The sequence below is a fragment of the Dromiciops gliroides genome, chromosome 2, assembly GCF_019393635.1.
Source record: "Dromiciops gliroides isolate mDroGli1 chromosome 2, mDroGli1.pri, whole genome shotgun sequence".
NCBI lineage: Eukaryota > Metazoa > Chordata > Mammalia > Microbiotheria > Microbiotheriidae > Dromiciops > Dromiciops gliroides.
Window position 1 is genome coordinate 659,580,436 of NC_057862.1, and position 17,794 is coordinate 659,598,229.

A 17,794-nucleotide genomic window follows, 5' to 3' on the forward strand; every position below is an offset into this window, starting at 1 on the left:
ATTCAATTTTCAAAATACTTTTCAAAAAAATTCATGGACCCCAGGTTAAGAACCCCTTATATAGAGTTTAATTGGATTTTGGAGATTATCACTATATTTTACAAATAAGGAAACTGATATCCAGAGTTCAAATCACTTTCCTGAGATCATATGGGAAGTAGATGGTGGTGATGGTGGTGGAGATGACGATGATGATGACGATGATATCTAACACTCTGAAAATGCTTTTACATTTGCCAAGGCTTTACATATGTTATCTCATTTGATTTAGAGCCAGGGACTTAACACAAGTCCTTATAATCTAGCGGTCATGGTGCCTTTCAACTGTATTGGCTGTATTGGCTGAACCTTTGAATGAAAAAGACCCAAATGAGAAAAGAACTTCAATCAGGAAAAGGAAAGAATCCTTCCCAATTCCTGGGAAGGGCCTAACTTGAAGGACATTGTCGTCATCTTTCATGCCTTTTCAGGTTGGCTCCTACTGCTGTCCTCCATGTATTATGCGACACTCTCTATCCTCTACAACTTCCTGCCCACCTCTTTCAATTTCTTTGTTCTATTTCCCCTTAAGTGGAATGTTTTCCCTCTTCTTTGTCTATTAAAATCCCATTTGTCCTTCAATTTCCAATTCAGATGCTCTCTCCTCCATAAAACCTTCCCTGTTCCCCTTAGTGAGCAACGGCTTTCCCTGATACCACACTTTGTTTGCTCTCCATAGCATATTCATCATGTAATATTAGGAGACAGGCAGCATGGCATCACGAACAGAAACCTGATCTTGGTGTCAGCAAGACATGGGTTGGAGTCCTGCCTTTGATACATATGGCTCTGTGAGCCTGGGCAGATGTCAGTGCTCTAGGCCATTGATGCCAAACTCAAATAGAAATGGGACCATACATAAGGATCCCTGCAGGCAACATATTGATGACTTAGAAAAATCACAAATAAACATTGTCTATGTTTTATTATATTTTCACTCATTTTGTTAAATGTTTTTTTCAATTAAATTGAGGGCGTGCCCATCAATTAGGGAACAGCTGAACAATTTGTGATGTATACTGTGATGAAATATTCTTGTGCTATAAGAAATGGTGAGCAGGATGGTTTCAGAAAAACGTGGGAAGACTTATATGAACTGATGCAAAGTGAAGTGAACAGGACCAAAAGAATACTTTACACCATGACAGCAACATTGTGAAGATGATCAAATGTGAAAGACTTAACTACTCTGTTCAAGACAATAATATAAGACAATTCCAAATGTCCCATGATGAAAAATGTTAGCCTCCTCTAGAGAGAGACTTGATGAACTCCGAGTGCAGATTAAAGCATGCTTTTTTCCACTTTCTGTTTCTTGCTTTTGTTGGGTTTTGGGTTGCATAGCCAATATGAAAATGTTTTGTGTGATTTTCCATGTATAATTGATACCATATTGCTTACATTCTCAATGAGTGGGGAAGGAGCAAGAGAATTTGGAAGTTGAATTTTTAAAATGAATGTTAAAAAGTAAATTAATGAATTTAAAGAAAATTTCCAATTAGATTTTAATCTGTTTCAGTCTGCACTTGAAAGTGTTGTAGCTATATATTTAACTCCTTTGCTCTAGGTAATTCTCTCAGATGATAAATTGTAGAGAAGTTGTCAATTTGCATTGATAAAGTGGCTTTCTTTATTTAGGAGTTCTCTAAATTATTGAAATCACAGATCTGGTCTCTATCCTGATCCTTGATCTTAGATATTTTAGCTTTCTGGGTTGGTTTCTCATCCCCTTGTGGACAAGAATTATGTAATACCCAATAAATGATGGAAAGAGATGAGACAAGAGATAAATGAACACCAGTATTGGAGTTGTCAGAGAGGAAGATGATAATAATAACACATTTATTTATTTATTTTTAAATTATAAAAGTATTTTATTATTTTCCAGTTACATGTAGAGATAGTTTTCAACATTTGTTTTTATAAGATATCCAGTTTCAAAATTTTCTCCCTTCCCCCTCCTTCTCCCCTCCCCAAGACAGCAAGTAATCTGATATAGGAATAACACATTTATTTAGCCCTTTGAGTTTTTATAGTTTTGCCCTCACAGGAGCCCTCTCAGTAAGGTAGTATGAGAATTATTCTCTATATGTTATCAGGCATAAGCTTCAGAGTTAGGAAAAAAACCTTGGAGATTATCATTTCCAATGGTCCTCAACTCCTGGGCTGTAGACCAACCTGGAGGACATTTGCAAGGCCACACACTGAATCCTAGTGATCTGGGAGATCAGATGGGACCTTGGAGGCCAGCTATTCCAATGCTTTCATTTTACATATGAAGAAACTGAGACCCAGAAATTTTAAGTGATATGGCCAAGGTCACACAGATAATAAGTATCAGAGGTAGAATGACTCCAAACCAGTCCTCTGAGAATCCATGAGCTGTGGGAAACCATAACAGCCCTCTCATCAAATGAGTCAGCATAATAAAAATAAGTATCAGAATCAAAGAAAAAAACAAAGCCTTTGGAGCTGGGGGAAATGACATGTTTTACACATTATAAATTATTACTTTTCCATCAAAAGTATGGCTACATTCTTTTGTCCTTATGATCTTTTCAATCTTTTAATTAATAGATACTAATAATAAAACTGGGACAGCTAGGTGGCACAATGGTTAGAGCACCAAACTTGGAATTAGAAAGATACATTTTCATGAGTTCCAATATGGCCTCAGACACTTGTTAGCTGTGTGACCTTGAGCAAGTCACTTCACCCTGTTTGCCTCAGTTTCTTCAACTGTAAAATGAGCTGGAGAAAGAAATGGAAAGCCACTCCAGCAGCTTTGCCAAGAAAACCCCAAATGGGATCATGAAGTCAGACACAACTGAAACGACTGAACAACAAAAAATAATACAACTATTACTACAGTGAAGAGAAGGGAGGTCTGAGAAATTTGCTGTTAAAAAGGTTAAAACCCCTGAACTCATCCAACCTTTACAGTTTATAGATGAGAATACTAAGGAAGTGAGTTGTCCAAGATGATACTGATGCTAAGAATCAAAGCCAGAATTCATTCTGGGATCTCTTGATTTCAAGATCCATATGCTTTCCACTAAATGGGAAGTAACTAAGTCTAAGGGGTAAAATACCTGGAGAAGTATCAGTGTACAGGCATCCCTCAGAGATATTGCAGGTTCAGTAGCAGACCATTGCAATAAAGCGAATACACAATGATCCAAGAGTCACATGACTTTTCTTGTTTCCCAGAGCATATAAAAGTTATGTTTACACTGTACTGTGGTCTATTAAGTGTGCAATAGTATTATGTCTAAAAATCTATGTCCATAACTTTATACCATTATTAATAAGCAGGTAGACAAGGAAGCAAAGGGTGATTGAGGGAGGCAATTTTCATTCGTGTTGAGGAAATTATGAATTTTTTTAAAGTTTTATTTATAGGGGCAGCTAGGTGGTACAGTGGATAAAGCACTGGCCCTATATTCAGGAGGACCTGAGTTCCAATCTGGCCGCAAACACTACTTACTAGCTGTGTGACCCTTGGCAAGTCACTTAACCCTCATTGCCCCACAAAAAAGAGTTCTGTTTATCTCTTCATTCCCCCCACACAAACACGTATGCCAAACAACCTTAGAGATCTTCTGTTCAAAGGTTCTCCACCCATAGACCCTGTAGACCCTGGGGGGAAGGGGAGGATCCATTAGGTTACTTGGAATGATCGGAGATAGGATCATACACTCAGAGGATAGAAATGATTGTCTAATTGTGGGATTAGAAGGCTAGGGGTGTCCAAAAGTCTGCTAGAATTATAGGGTTGATTGTTAAATTTTCAGTGTGGGGGCAGCTAGATGGCACAATGGATAAAGTGCAGGCCCTGGATTCAGGAGGACATGAGTTCAAATCCTTTCTCAGACACTTGACACTTATTAGCTGTGTGACCCTGGCCAAGTCACTTAACTCTCATTGCCAGGCCAAAAAAAAAAAAGTTTTCCTAAATTTTCAGTGTGAACATATCAGAAATCAGCAGGTGCTACAAATCACAGCTTAATTTCTTGTTTTGTTGATTGTCTAGACCTAAACTGAAGGTCAAAATGTTAATAATGAAAATAAAACTTTAAAAGGTGCCATGGTACTTTTTTGCCCTCTGAAAACCGGTTGTTAAAATCAGCACCCAATAGCTCAGTAAGGAATTCACAGAGGACACAGGTCTGAACTGAATACAAAGAGATGATATGTGTAAAGCATTTATGTTTTATTCTTTGTGGGGCAGACAGGGTGGGGTGTCTTATGTCTGGGGCCGGATTTGGGCTTGGGGCCTCCTGGGTCCAGGGCTGGTACATTGTCCACTTTGCCACCTAACTAACCCATGATGACATCTTTAAAATAGGGTTGAGGTGTAGGAGAAATAGATTGGGGGAGGGGGAAGGGGAGAGATGGTTTGGGGAGAGGTTGTTCACATGAAGGAAACAAGAAAAAAGCTTATGGAGGGGAGGGGAAGAGGGGGAAGGAATTGGGGAGTGAGTGAACCTTAATATCAGAATTGACTCAAAGAAGGACTAACATACATACTCAAGTAGGTATAGTAATATATTTTGTCCTGAGGGAGGGGAGGGAGATAAGGGGGGGTCGGGAAGGAGGGAAGGGCAGATTGGGGGAGAGAGCAGTAAAAAGCAAAACGCTTTTGAGGAAGGTAAAGATGTTCTGCATAACTGCACAAGTATGACATATTGAATTGCTTGATTTCATAGGGAGGGTTGAGGAGGGAGGGAGGAAGAAAATTAGAACACAGAATTAGCTCAAAGACCTTAAACTCATCAGAGTTGGCTCATGGAGGGAATAACATTCACACCCAGCTAGGAGGAGTAATCTATTTAACCCTACAGGAAAGTATGAGGGGAAGAGGATAAGGAAGGAAGGGTGAAAAAAAAGGAGTGCAGAGTAGGGGCCGGGACAGTCAGAAGTAAAACATTTTTGAGGAGGAATAGAGTAAAAGAAGATAGAAAATAGAGTAAATATCATGGGAAGGGAATAGAATGGAGGGAAATAGTTATGATGATTGATTATAATGGCAAAACGTATGGTACCTACTTGACTGGGCTAATATGAAGAAAATTCTTTGTTAAGTTGAAGGTACTTTATTCAGGTTATGATGAACAGGATACTATCAGAAAAACCTGGAAAGACCTACATGAACTGAAGCAGAGTGAAATGTACTGTATACAAAATAACAGCCATAGTGTAAGATGATCTGCTGGGAAGCATGTGGTTATTTTCAGCAAGGCAATGATCCAATATAACCCTGAAGGACTTATGAAAATGGCAACCCATCTATAGAGAAAGAACTGATAGTATCTGAAAACAGATGGAAACACATTTTTTGAATTATTTTTTTTCCTCTTTGACAATTCCTCAATCTGAAGTTTTGGTGGTTTTTTTTTTACTGTTTTCTCTCACAACCTAGCCAATGTGGGAATGTTTTCCATGACTACTCATGTATAACTTATTTTGAAATGCTTGAGTTCTAGTGGGTGGGGGTGGGAATGGAGGAGGAAGAGAAGTTGGAACATAAATTTTTTTTTTTTTGGTGGGGCAATGGGGGTGAAGTGACTTGCCCAGGGTCACACAGCTAGTAAGTGTCAAGTGTCTGAGACTGGATTTGAACTCAGGTACTCCTGAATCCAGGGCCAACGTTTTAACCACTGCGCCATCTAGCTGCCCCCTTGGAACATAATTTTTAAAAAATCGATGTTAAAGTTTGTTTTTACATATACATTGGAAAATAAAACTCTGTTCAATAAAAATGAATAAACAATAAAATAAAATAAAATAAATCCGCACCCAAGTGGCAGACCAAGGTCTGTGAGTAAATCTTTGTGAGACCCATGAAGTCTTAGTGTCCTGACATTTGCTACCCACCTTCCCCCACCTCAAGACAACTGGAAGTTGTTCAGATTCCAGTTCCCATAGTCCCCCCCCCCAGCTGGCCCCAGGGGGGGCTTATCTTCAATGGGGCCAGCAAGAAGCTGAGGTGTAGGGAAAGAATGTCTTTATTAAGTACCTAATATATGCCAGGCACTGTGCTAAGGGCTTTTTCACAAATATGATTTCATTTGATCTTCACAGCAACCCTGAGAAGCAGGTGCTATTATTAGCCCATTTTACAGTTGAGGAAACTGAGGCAAACAGCCATAAAGTGACTTGACCAGGATCACACAGCCAGTAAATGTCTGAGACCATATTTGAACTTAGATCTTCCTGATTCTAAGCCCTGCTCTATCCACTGTGCAACCAGTTGCCTGAAGAGACTATTGAAGAGAAACCTTGTTATTCCCAGGAAAAAGGGGGACTCTGGATTACACAGTGGCTCACTCCAGGGAAGGGACAGACACAAGGAAGGGAGAGTTTTTCCTAGACATTTTTACCTTTCCCATTGTATTTTTCCTTATTTCACCTTATTTTGCTTTTTTTTAAAGCTAATTAAAAAAAAAATGAGACCTCGTAAACCAGGTGTGGTGGTACATGCCTGTAATCCCTGCTCCTAGGAAAACAAAGGTTCATGAATTCCTTGAGCTCAGAGCTAAAGTCAATAAAGTGTCTTGACTAAATCTGACAACAATAAGGTCAGCCTCTTGGTTGAGGGGGAGGGGCACACTAGGCTGCCCTGGGGGGGGGGGTAAGCCAGCTCCAGTATCAGCAGCGAGACTGGACCTATAAGTAGTCTCTGCCTGGGCAAGATGGAGAAACCTGGATGGATGGATAGATAGATAGATAGATAGATAGATAGATAGATAGATAGATAGATAGATAGATAGATAGATAGATAGATAGATGATAGATGGATGGATGGATGGGTGGATAGAGGGATAGATGAATAAATAAATTAATGGATAGGTAAATGAATGAATAAATAAGATGAATGAATGAATGAATAAATGGTCAGTCTCAGTGAAAGCCCAAGGTGCCCTCATACTAAGCTGAATGGTAGAACATGATGGTCAAAAAATAAGCAACACCCAACCCTCCAACATATGAAAGGTTTAATGCCCAGATTGATTGATGAGCTGATCTGGCAATACCCTGCCCTTCTCAGACCTAGCCTAGAGTGTTGTGGTTACTTCAGGGTAGGGTATTTTAGGAAAGACATTGATAGATTGAAACACATTCAGAGAAGAGTAACTAGGATGGCGAGAGGGTTGGCAATGATGGCATAAGATGGTTCAATCAGAAGAACTGGGAATTTTTAGTTTGAAGAAGAGAAGACTTGGGGAGGACATGATCACTGATGTCAAATGTTAGAAAGGAATTTAGAACAATTCTGCTCAGCCTCTGAACATAGTATTTGAAAGAATGAGGTGTGAGATTTTCCCCACCCCTTAGTTACAAGAGACTTAAAGGGATTTAATTATGATAATAATCAGCATATTAACTAAAAATTGTGATTTATTATATTTAGATATCTTGTTTTATTGTATTAGTAAATACAATAAGTATTTAACAATGTCAGATGATATTTTCCAATATTAAGCAATCAGTAATATCAGATGATATTATAGTCAAGGCAGCAATAGGATATTATAGTCAGCAATATGGTATTTTAGAAATCATGAGTGATATGCTTGACTGAAGGGTCATGCATTAAAGGTATGACCATATATTCAATGAAGGGGTCATGCATCAGGGTCATGACCCTGTTGCTGAAAGAAGACTGATAAGATTATTGGAAAATGATGATGACTTTGTCAAGTAGGCAGTTTAAATATTTCCTAAGATGATTTAAAATTAGACTTTCTAAAATTAATATAGTATATAAGCATTTAAGCCCTGTAGGGGTATAAAACCCTGTGGAGTCCTTAGCTCGAGGTCTTTCAGGTCCCACCCCTGACTGGCCGGCTTTATTGTGAGATAGGCCCACTCTCAATAAATCTATATTCTATGGCCTGGAGACTTTTGCTGTGTCTTTCCTTTGTCAGACTTAGAAATTTTCACCACAGGAGTAAAGTTGCATGAAGAAAGATTTCTGCCAGATTTCTGTTTCTCTGACAGATAGATGAAGACATAGGTAGGAAGGCAGTTGGATAGAGAGATGAACAGATATGATAGATAGATAGATAGATAGATAGATAGATAGATAGATAGATAGATAGATAGATAGATAGATAGATAGATGATAGATATGGGGCAGCTAGGTGGCACAGTGGATAAAGCACCAACCCTGGATTCCAGAGTACCTGAATTCAAATCCAGCCTTAGACACTTGACACTTACTAGCTGTATGACCCTGGACAAGTCACTTAACCCTCATTGCCCCACCTCCCCCAAAAAGATAGATAGATAGATAGATAGATAGATAGATAGATAGATAGATAGATAGATAGATAGATAGATAGATAGATAGATGGATGGATGGGTGGATGGGTGGATGGGTAGATGGGTGGATGGGTGAATGGGTGGATGGATGGATTTACAGATAGACAGGTAGATGGATGGACAGTCAAATAGATATGAGAGAGAGAGAGAGTGCATGAATTTAATATGCTATATGGATGACACTGTGCTAAGTTTTGGGGATATTAAAAAAATAAGCAAGACAGTCCCTGATTTCAAGAAGTTTATGCTCTAATGGGAGACAACATGTAAAGGGGTGCCAGAAAGTTGACTCCAAGGGAAGGGTCCACTCACATGGTAACATGGTCTAGAGAAGGTTGTGAGATGAGGTGAAGGCCTGGATCTAGGCAAGATAAGGCAATGGACAAGCATATACCCTGAATGGGTTCCAGGGAACAGAGCACAAACGTTCAATGAGGTTGAAGGTTGAAGTGAAAACAAAATGATAAGGGAAGTCAGTCTTCTGCTCAGAAATATAAAGTGATTTCCTATTGCCTGCTGAGTAAATTTTAGACATTGAAGGTTCTCCACAATCTCCCTCCATGATGACCTATCATGATGGAGATCTCAGTACCCTTCCAGGAATCCCTCTCATTTTCTAACCTCGAGGGCAGCACGAACATCTTGGATGCCACCACATTGCTCTTTAGCCTTTTTGCCTATTGCTATTCTCTTCTATGTGATCTCCACTCCAGCCACAGTGGTCTGTCTATTCCCAAGCCCTGAACTCTGCCCTAATGCCTTTCTTCAGTGTTGTTATTCCACATTCCCCATAGAAAGGATGCCCTCCCTCCCCTCCTTTCCCTGTTGAAATCTTATCCATTATTAAAGCTTTCACTGAAGCCACAGTGATGCCCCTGTGATCCTTGGACTGTGCCCATGAGACCTTTTGCTCCCTTTCTCCTTAATTGACAGGGACATCTCTACACCCCATTTTTTGGCATTGAAGAAGCTACAGAATATGGACCTTTGCCCCTTTCTCCCCAGAAATAAGGAGAGGGGGAATGTTGGTACACAGTAGGACTCCAAGAAACTTAAAGATCCCAATTCCCAAGGAATCCCAGCTTTCCCAAGGGTGTCTCCCACCTCAGGAATAGGTGTTGCCAAGCATGGCTCTGGTATGCTGATAAGCAATACCAAGGTCTGCAAGATGATATGAAAGATATGGATGGGTGCTGCATATCTTACTGATGCCCCATTACTCCAAAATCCCCTCCTTGCATTTCCCTCCCAGTTCTTTGTAATGCCCTTCCCTCCTCTTTGTTTTGTAAAGATACAAGAGACCATGTCTTCTCTTACTCCAGTGAGACCAATGAAATCTGTTGCCCAGCCATTATTCTTATCTCCTAATAAATTTTTATTTTACAAAAAAAAAACCCTATCCATTCTTGGAAGCCCAGCTTGGATGTTCTTTCTTTCATGAAGCTTCCCCCACTCCCCTTGGTAGGCAAGGACCTTCCCTGGAACCTCACTTGGTTTGTACTGACACACCCTACCCCCTCCTTTTCCCATTCTTGTTCCTTTCCATTGTGTCATATTATATATCAGAGTTTGTTTTTCATCCCCTGTCTACATTGCTACCTCCTTTAGGACAGGAATCATGTCTAATATAAATCTTCCTTTATTTTACTTCAACCTCAGGATCCCACACTACCAAGCACCTAGCACTGTGTTAACTAAACAGCCCAGAATGTGTTTGCTTGTTTTGTGTTTGTATCTTATATTAGAGATTTAATTTTTCTTTGTAAGAAGGGAAGTTTCCATGGAGAAGGGAGAAGTGAGGAGGAAGGAAGAGTAGCCTGTGATGCTGAAATGACGGATGTAAAAACAAAAGGCATCAATAAAATATTTTTTTAAGTTGGAGGATGAAACTCGTCCTCTTATTTTAAGTTGAGGCAAAACTTTAACCAGGGGAAATGTGAAATGAGAAAGGTGCTGTGGTTTCCAGCCTGGTCAGGATCCTGTGACATACATAGGTACTTTGTGTACTTATAGGAGATTGGAAGTCATCGAATGGTGCTGGACAGCTTCCAGCCCTCCCAGTCCAGAGAGCCAGACTTCAGGGCCATCTGCCTTCCTAAGAAAGCAGTCAGAGGATCCAACTTAAGAGGCTGCATCACCTGTGAGGTTCCCTGGCTCTGGCCCCCAGGCCCTCAGCTCCATGAGGTTCCTCAATTTCTTCTTGTTTCTGATGCTGATCACCCAGGGTGCCTTCAAGAGAAGTAGGTGTTCCAAAGGGAGCCCGGGGGAAGCCTGTCCTTGGCCCTGGCCAAGAAGAGGCAGGAGGGAAGGGCAGAGGGAGGAAAGACAAGGGTGAGGGATAGAAGGTGGTGAAGGGTAGCTGTTCCCTTGGCCCCAACTTCATTTCCAAGGGGAGTTCGCCTCTCCCTCCTCTCTCCCTGACTGAATAGGGATGAGGGATTAGGGTGGGGAAATCTGACTTCTCTGGAACAGAGGATTCATCTCTGTCTTTTTTTCATTTTATATCAGGAGACCAAACTAATCTCTGTCCCAACCCTTCCTTCCCCATAGAGATAGAAACCAAACCTGTGATTTTATTGGTATAGGGAACTCCCAGGGTAAGGACCTCCCCTCTACCCATGCAAGTCAGCTCCTTTTCTGCAACTTAGCCTCAGAAAGGTGCCCAGACCACTGCCATACTGCCTTGCTGGGCTCCTGGAATCTGCCCTGAGAGTTAAGACCCAAGGTGAGGGGAGCCAGGGGACATGATCTGGCTGCTCTCTCCTGCTTTATCAGGGCCCAAAGGGTAAAGTGGAGGGAGACTCAGGAGGCTTTCTTTCACTGACTGCATTGAGGGCTCTTAGGTTTGGATCAGAAATGGACAAGTGGAAAAAGCAGGTTGAGGACACTAGCCCCCTTCCTCCCTAATCCACTTTGTATTAATTCAATTCATTTTGATTCAGGGGACAGCTAGATGACTCAATGGATAGAGCACCAGCCCTGGATTCAGAAGGACCTGAGTTCAAATCTGGCCTCAGACACTTGCCACTTATTAGCTGTGCAACCCTGGGCAAGTCACCTAACCCCCATTGCCCTGCAAAATAATAATAAAAATAATAATTAATTAAGCCAGTATTTGTTACAAGCCAACTGCTTCCAGAGCGCTGTCCCAGGTGCTGGGGGAGGTACAAGGTTAAGGTAAGGCATGATTTTTGCTCTCATGGAGCCCTACTCAAGAGGTTGAGCCACAAACTTAAATAGCTAAATTTGTTAGTTATTTTACAATAATACATGAGAAGAAAACATATAATGGGTATACTAGAGAGTCAGGTCAACAAGCATATGTTACGTGCTTGCTATGTGCTGGACCCTGTGGAAAGGGGGCAAAGTGCTATACAAGGTCCCAGAGAAGGCTTTCTGAAGGAGGTGGCATTTGAGTTAGTCTTTAGAGAAAGGGTAGGAACTCAACAGGTGGATAAGATGAGGAAGGACATTCTAGGCAAAAGAAACAGCCTGAGAAAAGGCACAAGGGCAGGAGAGCAGAGGATGTATTCTGTTTGAGGGAAAGAGAAGGCAGATGGCAATCCACTTTGGTTATGTACCAGGCACTTACAGAGGGGAGTTCTGTGGAATGGTAGAGTGACACTAGGGAAGAGGGAAGCCTTGACTTCTGGGAAAACAGGCTTAGACTTCATACTATAGAGGTAATAGGGAGCCATTGAAGATATGGGAGCTGGGAAGGAATCTACAGGATGTTAGAATTGGGAAATTTGTATTCAAATCCCAGTTTTTCTGCTTCCCTGTGTAACTTTGGGAAGGTCTCCTCATTTCTTGAGATCTCACTTTCCTCATCTATAAAATAAAGACTTGGATTAGCTGACCCCATACAGTCACTCCTGTCTCTGCTCTATGATCCCACCTACTTTTTGGGGGGGCAATGAGGGTTAAGTGACTTGCCCAGGGTCACACAGCTAGTAAGTGTCAAGTGTCTGAGGCTGGATTTGAACTCAGGTCCTCCTGAATCCGGGGATGGGGCTTTATCCCCTGCCCCACCTAGATGCCTAGATTCCACCTACTTCTAAGCCTTCTGAAGGTCAGTCTCTGATCATCCACAAGCCTTGGATCTCCAAATTTAGCTACCCTGAAATCCTTAAATCCCCCAGCATTGAATCTATCCATTTCCTTCTAAATCAGGTATGCTTTGTAAAGGATAAGTGTTTCATCAATATCTCTTGAGCATGTGGGTAAGTTTGCTTCACAAAGTCAATAGCAGCTGCATCCTCAGGAAGACCTGAGCCCTTCCCTTATTCTATCTGGCAGGCCCACTGCAGAAGTCAAAGAATCTGGCCATCCATCCACCACAAGCCATGGACTTTCTCTCTCTTGAACATACACACGCATACACACATGTATACATATACATTCATTTTCCCTAAAATAATAGGTATCCTCACCTACAGCTAAGCAATGGAGCATGTCTATCCATGCCCACTCAATGCCTATCCATAAGAAGGAAATAGTCACTCTTTTCACAATCTCTTCCCCCAGAGAAATGTCCCCACATCAAGCTCAAATGTACCTTCAAAGAGAGGAACTATTGCACCAAAGACAGCCACTGTGAATATAATGAGAAATGCTGCATGCTTGGCTGTGGGAAGAAGTGCTACAACCCCTCTGAAGGTACTGCCAAGAGCCCCTTCAGATGCCCCCAGCCCTCTGCTCACAGTCTACCTCCCCATCACATTTCTGAGCATAGTACCACCTGGCCCTTAGAAGGGGTGGCCTTGACCTATTTTTATCTCACTTTGACAATTGTATCTGATCCATTTCATAGCTTTGGGAATCATGGAAAGATCCCTGAAATGAGTAGGGTAACTGGGTTCCAACCTCAGTTCTTTGCTGTATGATATTGGACATGTAACTCTAGCTCTCTGGATCTCAGTCACAGAGTCTGAATGACTTGATAAATGATGTACAGAAAATTAAGGGGGAAGCCAAGACTAGCATCTGGGTCATTGAACACCTGGGGCCAGGTCTCTTTCCCCATTCAGGATATCCAGGAAGAGTGGTGGGTGATGAGGAGTAATGGAGACCACTGAGGCCTGGACCCATATCAACTATTTCCTTGGCTGGGGCTGGGGTGGGGGGTGTTTCCCTTCAGCCTTATGTAAATTGCCCATGGAAAAAGGCCCCTGTGGCATGTCATTACTCCACTGGTGGTACAACTCCACAAGCCAGACCTGCCAGCAATTCACCTACGGTGGCTGTTTTGGAAACAACAACAACTTTCAGACTCAGGAAATTTGCTGGGGGATCTGCAAAGCTTTGAGTAAGTCTGTGGGACCCTCCCAACCCTAACCCAATTCTTGGCATTGACACTGGTAAGAGGGGTGACAGAGGCCCAAAAGGGGGAAGATGTAGGGACTAATATCAATTCCAGTTCAGGAGCAACTCAGATGCCCATAATCTCTATATCCCTGTGGAACTGGGAAGAAGGCAGCCAGTCCATCCCTTCTATTTTCTTTTTTTTTTTTTTGTGAGGCAGTTGGGGTTAAGTGACTTTCCCAGGGTCACACAGCTAGTAAGTGTCAAGCGTCTGAAGCCAGATTTGAACTCAGGTACTCCTGACTCCAGGGCGGGTGCTTTATCCTCTGCACCACCTAGCTACCCCCATCCCTTCTATTTTCATGAGAGCATAAAGCCACCCTACTGTCTTTATGTTATGCCCTTAGCCTCCCCCATCCCCACTTGCTAATTTTCATAATGAACTGCAATTTAAGGCATTCAACTCCCAGATCCCAGGGATACATGACCCTTGTTCCTTTGTGTGTGTGGGGGGGGAGGGTGAGAGGGTGGGAGGGAATCAGACTTAGGTCCAGGCTGAGCTAGATTGTTCCATGGAAGATCATATCACTACCTATTTTCCAGATCATTGATGAGGAGCCTTGAACCAACAGTCCATCCTTGGATACCAGAAAGTTTTGAGAACCTTGAGCTCTTTATCCTGTCACCTCAAGACCACCCCCAACCTATACCATCCCACTTTACCTGCCAATATTTTCCCTTGGTCCTTGCTTCCAGCCTCATCCCAGTGGGGACCCTTTGTATTCATTCTTCCTCTTCCTCACATTAAAATATTGAGCTTACCTGTACTGGAATGACTCTCCCAACTTTGTCTAGGTCAACAAGCATTTATTTAGAACCTACAATATGTCAGGAACTTGTTTAAGCAATGGAGATATATGGAGGATAGTTTTCCTGGGTCTCTGGAGATGTCTAGACTGAAGAAGAGGAGGTATCCAGGGAAGTACAATACACGATACACTCTTAAAACCTCTGGAGACATGGTGTTCAGAAGTTGACTTGTTCTGAATAGGCCCAAAGAAGAGTATTAAGCACAATAGATAAAACTTACAGGGATGTCAGTCAGTCAACCAGCATTCACTCATTCATTCATTCATTTGTATGTTCACTTCTTCATTTGCTTATTAATTTGCTTTCTTATTTATTATTTTTATTTATTAAGGACATACAGGCATTTGTTTATTTGTATGTTCAGTACTTCATTTATTTATTATTTATATGTATTAAACACCTACTGGCATTTATTTATTTAGTGCCTACTGTATGCCAGGCATTGTGCTAAGCATTGGGTTTTGTCTCAATATAAGGAAAGGCTAAAAATAAATAATTAGATAGATAGATAAATAGATAAATGAATGAATAGATAGATAGATGAATAAATAGGTGAAATATAAGAAAGAGCTTTCTAATAAGTATGACTGCTCTGTAGTGGAACAGGCTTCTCTAGAAGGAAGTAAGAGAAAGATTCCATCCACTGAAGGGGTCCATATAAAGGGATCAGTTAGTCAGCACATGTTTATTAAGCACCTGCTCTGTGCCAATCACTGATATATGCACTGAAGATTCAAAGACAAAAAACAAGCAACCAAATGAACAAATAAATGGATGAATGAATGGATGGATGAATGAATGGGTGGATGAATGAATGAATGAAACTAGTCCCTGTTTCCAAGGAGTCTGAATTTTACTGGGGGAGAAAGGACCCCCAACAAAATGCAGGATGTCCCAAAAGTCTTAGAGTTGTTTCAAGATTTATTTTAGGACACCCTGTATATAAAAGATAGTTTGGCAGATTAGGAAAGGCTTCATGAAAGTGGACTTGAGCAGAGTCCTGAATCGAGGGAGGAATTCCAAGATTTGGAAGTGAGCATGGGAGAACATTCCAGGCATGGGGAATACAGGCTGTGTACAGAAAGGTACAGGGGAATGAGATGGCAAATAGTTGATGAGGAACAACAAAGAGGCCAATTTTAGATAAAGTGGAGAGTGTGGGAGCAGGAATAGTGGATAAGCATCTTGGAAAGATGGGTTGGGGAACTTAAGAGCCAAATAGAGGAGTTTGTACTTTGCTTAGGAATAGCAATGTAACAATCATTCAAAGGAGGAAGATTCTACCAAGCTTCTTACAAAGTATTATTGAATCATCTGAAAGAGATTCTGAACCAATCAAAAGAGTTTAGCCTGACCATCCACACAGGAAAAGACAAGTGGACACAGAATGTTTATTGCCTAGATGATGTTTCTGTAATTGGATGCATGACCTAGAGAATTAGTCTATTACCAGGTGGATTGGGGACAGATAGGACAAAGGAATGAGTTGAAGTGCCCAGAATCAAACAGGATATATGGCTGCATTGCCTCCGGAAATTGCAAAGCTCCTTTAATGACTCCCAACTTCTCCCAAGAAGAAAGACCTTTAAAGAAATCAATCATTCTTTGGCATTGTGAAGCTGCAAGATTCAGGACACTGCAGTCTCTAAAAATAGAAATGAGTATCACAGAGAAGGTAATGGAGAGGTGTGGGGTGAATATGAGCACAGTTTGTGACATCTAATCAACAAGAGACTGAAGAAAAATGGGGGGAGGGGAGAAATGTGTCACCAGGAAAACATTTTAGAAAACAAAGGATCAGGGCAACTAGGGGGTGCAGTGGATAGAGCACCAGCCCTGGAATCAGGAGGACCTGAGTTCAAATCCAGCCTCAGACACTTGGCATTACCAGCTGTGTGACCCTGGGAAAGTCACTTAACTCCAATTGCCTCACAAGAAAGAAAGAAAGAAAGAAAGAAAGAAAGAAAGAAAGAAAGAAAGAAAGAAAGAAAGAAAGAAGGAAGGAAGGAAGGAAGGAAGGAAGGAAGGAAGGAAGGAAGGAAGGAAGGAAGGAAGGAAGGAAGGAAGGAAGGAAGGAAGGAAGGAAGGAAGGAAGGAAACAGCAGGGAAAAAGGGAGGGAGAAGGGAGGGAAAAAAAATTTATTAAATACCTTCTGTGTGCCACACTCTGTACTAAGTATCTAGGCAATGTTATTATGCCCATTTTACAGTTGAGGGCACCGAGGCCAACAGAGGTGATTTGCCCGAGGTCACCCAACTAGAAAGTGTCTAAAGTCAGATTTGAACTTGGGTCTTCCTGACTTTAAGCCTAATATTCTATCCACTGTATTACCTCTTGCTTTCCAAAACCTGATGCAGCTCTGAATTAAGGGGTTTGTGGGGGTGCATAGAGAAAAAGGGACAGATGTGGAAGATGTCATGGAGGTGTCATCCACAAAACTCTGCATCTGAATGGACATGGAGAGTGAGGAGAGGGGAGATTTAAGGATAACTCCTTAAATCAGGATGGGGTAGGAGATGAGGAATAATATTTATGTTTGGGAGAATGTTGAGTTTGAGATGTTCGTAGGACAGTGGGGCAGTCACTGATGCATCGCTGGATCTGAAGAGATGGGGACTAGATTTGTAGATTTGGGTGGCATCTGGCTCAGTGGTTAGAATGTTGGAGCTGGATTCAAGAAGACCTGACCCCGAATTCAAGTACAGCATCAAAGCCTTATCAGCAGTGTGACTCTAGGCAAGTCACTTAACCTCTGCTTCAGTTTCCTCACCTTTAAAAAGGAGACAAAAACAGGACCATCTCCCAGAATTGATGTCTGGCTAACATGGTATAATATGTCTAAAATGCTTTATAAATTTTAAAGTACTATGTAAACACAAACTACTATGACCCTCCTTGCCTGAAGGTCATTGGATGTGTTCGATTGTACTTTCCCCCCAGGGTTTTCCGGTTCCATTAAGGGGGTTAGGGGTATCTCAGCTCTCTGCTACTGGCTTCAGCCCCTACCAATGGTATTCCTCCAAGTGCAGGGGTGGTCCCCTGTACCCTAATTCCATTTAGCCACTAATAAATTAGTTTCTACACAGAAATATTTACTTCAAAATGGCAGCTAGGTGACTGCAGTGGATAAAACACTAGGCCTGGAGTCAAGAAGACTCACCTTCCTGAGTTCAAATCCAGCCTCAGACACTTATTAGCTATATTAGCTTGGACAAATCATTTCACTCTGCTTGCCTCAGTTTCCTCACCTAT

The 17,794-nt window shown here is 41.6% G+C and overlaps 2 protein-coding genes across 2 annotated transcripts in view; both read left to right on the plus strand.

Moving 5' to 3' along the window:
* The window catches only part of LOC122739508 (WAP four-disulfide core domain protein 8-like), a 40,102-nt gene extending 39,410 nt beyond the window's left edge, over positions 1 to 692 (plus strand). Inside the window, exon 8 of the mRNA XM_043981232.1 lies at positions 673 to 692. Coding sequence (XP_043837167.1) covers positions 673 to 692 — 20 coding nt within the window. The remainder of the gene's footprint in view (positions 1 to 672) is intronic.
* An 8,802-nt stretch (positions 693 to 9,494) lies between these two features.
* LOC122739509 (eppin-like) lies at positions 9,495 to 13,704 on the plus strand. The gene is made up of 4 exons (XM_043981233.1): positions 9,495 to 9,503; positions 10,535 to 10,607; positions 12,895 to 13,026; positions 13,508 to 13,704. Exons 1-4 carry the CDS (start codon positions 9,495 to 9,497, stop codon positions 13,702 to 13,704), a joined length of 411 nt encoding a protein of 136 aa, XP_043837168.1.
* Positions 13,705 to 17,794: the final 4,090 nt, after the last annotated feature.